Raw genomic sequence first — 6,647 nt, forward strand, 5'->3', positions numbered from 1 at the left:
CAGAATTTTCTGCTTCAGAGATGCATCACAAAACTGACAACCAAGAAAGGCAATAATATGCTGTTAACATAGTTTCATATTAATAGGAAATAAGTAGAGTTTAGGAATAATTTGCAACATGTTTCCCCTTGAGTGATCACAAAAAACGTGCTGTGAGTGAACACCCAAAACGGTTTCATTCTGACACAGTTTTCCAAGTGTATCCGAGAAGCCCATGAGCACCTAATGAGGACGGCACAGTCGAGGCGCTGTTTATATTGATCAGAGCTTCTGTTTTGTCAGCTCTGTCCCTGCTTAGCTCATTGTATTCACTTCATCAATCATCCCAAAAACAAACATTGAATCTCCACCATTGTCTGTTTCTGACCAGTCTGAGCTCTGAAATCCAAGGATGCATCCAAGGTTTGCAGTACAGGGATCTTTTTAATCTTAATTAAAAGGCGTCAGCGTTGATCTATAGAGTACACGCTGTGAGTTGGCTCTGCTGCAATTTGCCTTGAAAGCACTACATACTGTGGAGCTCAGCAGAGCTGTCAACCTGAAACTGCTCTTATACTGGCTAGTGTGTAATAATCGTCTAATGGACACACAGGATTAGCCTAATGCTCAACTTAAAGAAAGAATCCCAGTGGAATGGTTGAGGTTATTCTGCAGATGGGGATGTCTGGGATCATTCTTGTGCACGTTGCACCTGATGCTGATCCACTTGTCTAAATTCAACAAGGAGTTTTTCGAAACTCTTACACTTTTTATGCCAAGGCATCTATCTATTGCATATAATTTATATTTTATATGTGTACATTTCTTATATAGTGATATATGTGACTTACTCATCGTTATATTCATTTATAAAGACTATGCAGTAAACCTGTCCTGCTTTCAATCAGGCAGAGTAATCAATAAAAGCACTCTCTGAATTTCTGAGTGCTATTGACAGGACGTCCTGCCTCTGCTATACCCATCCCCCCCACCGAGTACAGTGGTAATCATGAGGACTGTACCAGGCTCAAAACATAACATAATTCTGTATCTACATTGAAAGATTTTGTTTTGTTTGAGGTTTTTCCATTTCTTTCTTTCTTTGTTTACTTCTTACTCCAGTTCAGGACATTTGAATGTTTGATTTCTGAACATTTAAATTTGAAGTTGTTTAATGTTAGATTATAGAGTGTGTGTGTGTGTTAATCAATAGCACAGCAGTCTCTGTTGGTGTTACAGTAGGCAGTGGAAATGCCTGAGAGGGTCATTAATCCTCCACAGATGACAGGCCTGTCGGTTATGTGCTGAATTATATTTATTTGTTTATGTTCAGCAAGTGTAAAATTAAAGCAAACCGGCGTACAGCAAATTTGCTCTTACAGTATAAAAACCCAATTTGAGGAACTGATGATTGATTTTCAACAAACTTAAAAAATGCTTAAACTTAAATTGTGTTTATTTAGCTTAACATATAGTAACATAGCACTTTTACTGTCAGTCATCTTTATGATTAGATCACGGATTTGTTCAAATTAAAATCTTGAATAAACCTAATGAGAACGCCTAACAACGGCCTGACAACTATCTGCATGTTTTGAAATACATCTTCAAATTTGTCTCTAAAGTATAGCTCAGTAAACCCACACACAATGAAGGATCTGCTCTTTGCCTTTTGACTATGAGAATGAGGCTTTTTAGTCTTTTAACACAATTCATTGTCCTCCACACCCACAGTTAAAAGTTTGTACAAAAACATGTAATCTTGTTAATTAACTTGATGCCTTACCTCAAAAAATATTGTTCTGCTCATTCCGGGGCCCTCGTCTGACGTAATGTAAGGTCCCCCAGATTTGGTCAGGCTGCTCCGTCCTTTCCTGTGGTAATGCCAGTGTTAATTCTCCATTCTAACCCTCCTCCGTCACTCTTCATCTCCCCTCCCACACTCACCCCCTCCTACTGCCTCTGCTTTTTTCTGTCTTTTTCTTCCCTCTTTAATCTCTTGCCCTTTCTATCTGAAGAGAGCACACACGCTTCTAAAACCTGTCTTGGTCCACAATCTTATCCTAGATGTGTCTACAGGCCCTCAAATTGTGAATTGATGATTAAAAACTGTGTTTTAGATGAACACTTTTTAAAAATGTTAATAATAATGCTAAATGATGAAAGATACAAACATTTTATGAAAATAAAAAAATGGAAAATAAAAAATAAATCAATCAGTCAGTTTGGAGCTTGTTCAAACAGAGATCAATGCTTCAAGCCCTCCACTGTCCATTGGGCTAAAAATGGAAAACACCCTCAGGAGTGTGTTGTGATGTTCTGTCATCTTGAAATGAATGAGTGAAATGTATTCAGGGCAGTGTTTTGATCCCCTGTGTCATCTAAAGGGCTGTTACTGTGAATGACGGGGGAACAAAACATTCCTTTCCTTAACTTAAGTCTAGTCTTTAACTTGGAGCCATATTGGCAAGATTGTTAACATCAACATGCCACAGCATTGTGTGTCAGACATAGCAAGAAATATGACCTTCTTGAAATCAGATGGATATATAACTAAATCTGTAGATATTTGAAATTGTCGGTTGTCTGCTCATCAGTTTAAAAAGAGTATTCATATATGAGTATTTATGCAAGTCAGGATGTTTTGACTTTCCCTGTTAGATTTTTTAAATGAAATATTGAAATCCTTAAGTAGTAATCCCTAAGCTAAAAAGGTAAAAATGAGCAAATAAGTTAAAATAAAAAAGTTTCAATGGAGTCTTCTCACAACACACACTAAAAAGTCATATTAAACTTGATTAAAGTCTTAAGTATTTCACTAGATGGCCATTTCATATGAATTTGTACAATTTGATTTGTACAAAAATGAAAATGCATGCTTTTTAGAAAAAAAGAAAAAGAAAGAAATCATGAGAGTCCATGCCTAAGCCTAACCACCAGATCGTGTAAGCATGTCGTATAAAAACATAAGAATGAAATTCATACAAATTAGCCACCAATTTGGCAAAACATAAAAACCAATTAAGAATTGCCATGAGACTCTTTTGGAACTATAAACTCTTCAATATATAAACAGCCAAAGCAGCTAAAAAAAGAGATGACATAAACTTTGCTGCATTTATTCCCAATTATTTCCTCCTTTATCATGTGATATATTTCAGGTTTTACCAGTGCTTCACAGTTACAGCCTTTTCTGTCTTTGCTGTCAAGAGAGTCTAGTCACGTCAAGTGGCTTAGACATGGTGATTGAAGCTTGACTCTTTGTTCAAGTGTAGTGCAGAGGCAGAGGGCCCTTGGTCTCAGCCCAGCAAACTCTGAGTGCAAGGCATGTATTCAGAAAGCTTCCAGCACTTCAGAGAGATCACATATCTGCTGTGCTGACCACGTTCAGTGTCCATGACAGCATCTGCTGCCATTCTGAAGAAACTGCAACCTCTGTGGATACTAACCATTGACAGACAGATAGACAGTTAGGGAGATGAGAGACAGATAGATAGATTCATTTTTATTCATCAGGAGTCCTGGTGACATCTCTAAGATTGCCCTCAAGGTCAGATTAACTCTCCTATCATGATGGGGATCCTCTATTTCTCATCTTTTTCACGTCTGTGGTTGCTCAGCCACACAGGCAAACCCCCCTCACAGAATTTCTGACCCAGCTGCTATTGAGCTGTGAAATTCAGATGAAGAGACTCTCTGAATTGCCAAAGGCACTCAGGCCTCTTCAGTGAATGTGAACAGGAAATCGGCTGACAGAGAGTTCCTTCCTCTTCAGCATTCAAGGGCAAAATGAGCACACAAGTACAGCCCGGAGAGTGTTTATTTGATAAAGGGCAGTGTAACAACTGCACGAGTGTCTCACTGACAAATAGCGTGAAATATAAAGGTATTAGTGCATTTACTAGCAACAAGAGAAGAGCAGGAAAATATATTTTATCACACTGTTTGATATTAAGAAGTGCTTATTAAGTTTGCCACTAGAGGGTGCTGTAATATTGTTAAAACATCTGTGATTGTTGACACCCATCACCCATGGAGGAAATTAGAAAGTGGCCTTCTGAAGATATGGTGACCTAAGACATCTCTATATTACCTGGAGATATCAGTTCACATTTCAGATTTCAGTGTGAGTTTATGCTGCTGCATGACTAGTTTGTTTAATTTTGAATGCATACTAGATGCTCTAATTATATGGCATCTACCAACAGGGGCTCATGCTAATCAGCCGACATCTGCATCTTAAATTATTATTAATATATATATTGACCTAAGACATCTCTATATTACCTGGAGATATCAGTTCACATTTCAGATTTCAGTGTGAGTTTATGCTGCTGCATGACTAGTTTGTTTAATTTTGAATGCATACTAGATGCTCTAATTATATGGCATCTACCAACAGGGGCTCATGCTAATCAGCCGACATCTGCATCTTAAATTATTATTAATATATATATTTAATACATTTGTGTTGCTTGTTATCTGCTTAGCATTTCAAAAAACATTTCAAGGCATTACCAAATTACCAGTTGCCCAGGTAAGGAATCAATTTTGATTTTAAATCTATCCTGATTATCTTAAATAATAGAAAACTCAATCCTACAATGTAATAGTAAATTTAAAGCCTCTAATAATGGCACTTTTATGAAGATTACATTTTAATTTGTGCATTTTCAATAATTAATTTCATCATTCTGATTAATGGATATATTGACATATAGAAAGACCATTTTCTCTGAGAGTTCAAGAAAAAAATTCAAATGTGCAGTCTGTTATATGCTTTTTCAGTACTTGCTATCTGTTTTGAGCATGTATTATGCTGGTGCTGCCTTGGGGTAATTTATGATATTTATGATGTATGATGGTGTTTGTTGTACCCCATGGCTTTGTTGCATTTCCATAAGCCTTCATGTTCTCTGCTATTCCCTTTAATTTTGGTGAGATGTCTGCCGTCTCTTGCTCTGTTTTGATATCTGATAGGATTTCAGTCTCGAGGTTTGTGTCAGAGTTTTGTTTCACATCTCTCTAGTAATTTTGCCTGAACTCGTACAAGCTTCATCCGAACTCACCAACACCTGTTCATTTGCTTCCCTCACCATCTGTCCATACAGATCGGAGGTGCTGAGTGTTTCCTGGTATGTGCGTTTTGGCTACAGTGGATGGAGCGCTAAATTAAATTTTCATGGAGGGCCCGAAGAAGGCTAATTGCTGCCTCATCTTAATGTCACCTAGATTGACGTGAATAAAAAGAGCTGATATGGCATTAAAAGCAACCGTTGTGCTTCACGCCAGTTTTCCTTCGTCAGTACAAGGGACTTAACTTAATTTGTAAATTAATGTTATTGAGCTGGCACTGCAGGGAAATCCCTCTAGTGTTCCTCGTTTTTAGGGAGCTTTTTATTGGACTCATTTCATTTTCTCCACCATTTCCAGTAACAGGATTTATTTTCTTCTTTTGGCTGAAAAAGAGTACTGTCATTAAAGGATTGAATTTTGTGCATAATATCAGGATGTAAACATTCAATATCTTTCATCCCACAAAGTCATGCTAACATCTCCATCTGTGAGAGGCCGCAGGCTCTAAACCATCTAACAATGGCACGTCTGTGTTTTCTAATACATAAGGACGTGCATCTCAGACTGACCTCCTTTCTTTTATCTGGCTTTGTCTGACAAAAAAAACCAAATTCTGGCAAGTTGAAAAGTCTTTTGCAAATTTATAAATCATTTGCCTCTTAACCGACGTTCTTATTTCAGTAACTTGCATCAGTCAGAATTCCGGTGATTTATTACTCAATTACTCTGCCCGCACACCTTGTGTTTAAACTCCTGAATCTTTCCCAATAATTTGCGTCTGTCTTTGTGGTTTCACATATAAGTGCTCACAGGCATTTGGTCCTTTTGTGAGCATGCTGAGCAATGGAAAAACCTGCGATCCTCTCTAGGCACCCCACCTTCTTCTGTGCACCTGCATTTGCATGCAAAGCGAGCAGTCGTGTGCTGCACTGAGGCACCCAACGCTGTGAAATGTGTAGAGCGCTGTTGGTGTTTTGGTGGTGATCAGATTTATTGCCAGAGGCGCCTGAGTCACAATACGATAAAACAGGGGTGGGTGACAGTTGGGGACACTGTGTGGCCATTAGCGTTTACGTGCAGGCAGATAACCCACACGATGAGGATGAAAAAATGGTGAGTCTAGTCAGCTATACTTCTGTGTTGTAGCAAAAGCAAAGCCAGAAGGGCTCTAAAAGAGCTGCTGTAATGCACATCTGCAGTTATGAGAGCCATCATATCTCTTTGGATCCGATTATCAAACTATGCTCTGTTAGTGAGCTCTCAAGCTAAAACATTTAGAGTTAAAAGCAAACCATAGATTCCATACCATCAAAAATTATCCAGACAGAGAACATGTTCAGTTGAATACTATATAAAATGTATGCAAAAAAGTTTTCTTGGGATAATGGGCAGTTATGGACTGCTATTTTGGCCAGAAGTGATGGGTTAAAGTTGAAAAGCCTTAATGATAGATTTGTTTCTTACAAACATGGAGCTTTTAATTGATGTTAATTAATGGACTGGAATTGTGTGGATTACTTGTGGATTATTGTGATGTTTTTATCAGCTGTTTGGACTCTCATTCTGACGGCACCCATTCACTGTAGAGGATC

General features: G+C 38.0%; 1 protein-coding gene across 1 annotated transcript in view; it reads right to left on the reverse strand.

Annotated features, from left to right (window-relative positions):
- LOC107590308 (very-long-chain enoyl-CoA reductase-like) overlaps positions 1–834 on the reverse strand; it is a gene marked incomplete at its 3' end in the record, with an annotated part of 4,087 nt that extends 3,253 nt beyond the window's left edge. Inside the window, exon 1 of the mRNA XM_016279016.1 lies at positions 831–834. Within this exon, the coding sequence (XP_016134502.1) occupies positions 831–834 (4 nt within the window). The remainder of the gene's footprint in view (positions 1–830) is intronic.
- Between the last annotated feature and the right edge of the window lie 5,813 nt (positions 835–6,647).

The sequence above is a fragment of the Sinocyclocheilus grahami genome, unplaced genomic scaffold, assembly GCF_001515645.1.
Source record: "Sinocyclocheilus grahami isolate Dianchi unplaced genomic scaffold, SAMN03320097.WGS_v1.1 scaffold126.1, whole genome shotgun sequence".
Taxonomy (NCBI): Eukaryota; Metazoa; Chordata; class Actinopteri; order Cypriniformes; family Cyprinidae; genus Sinocyclocheilus; species Sinocyclocheilus grahami.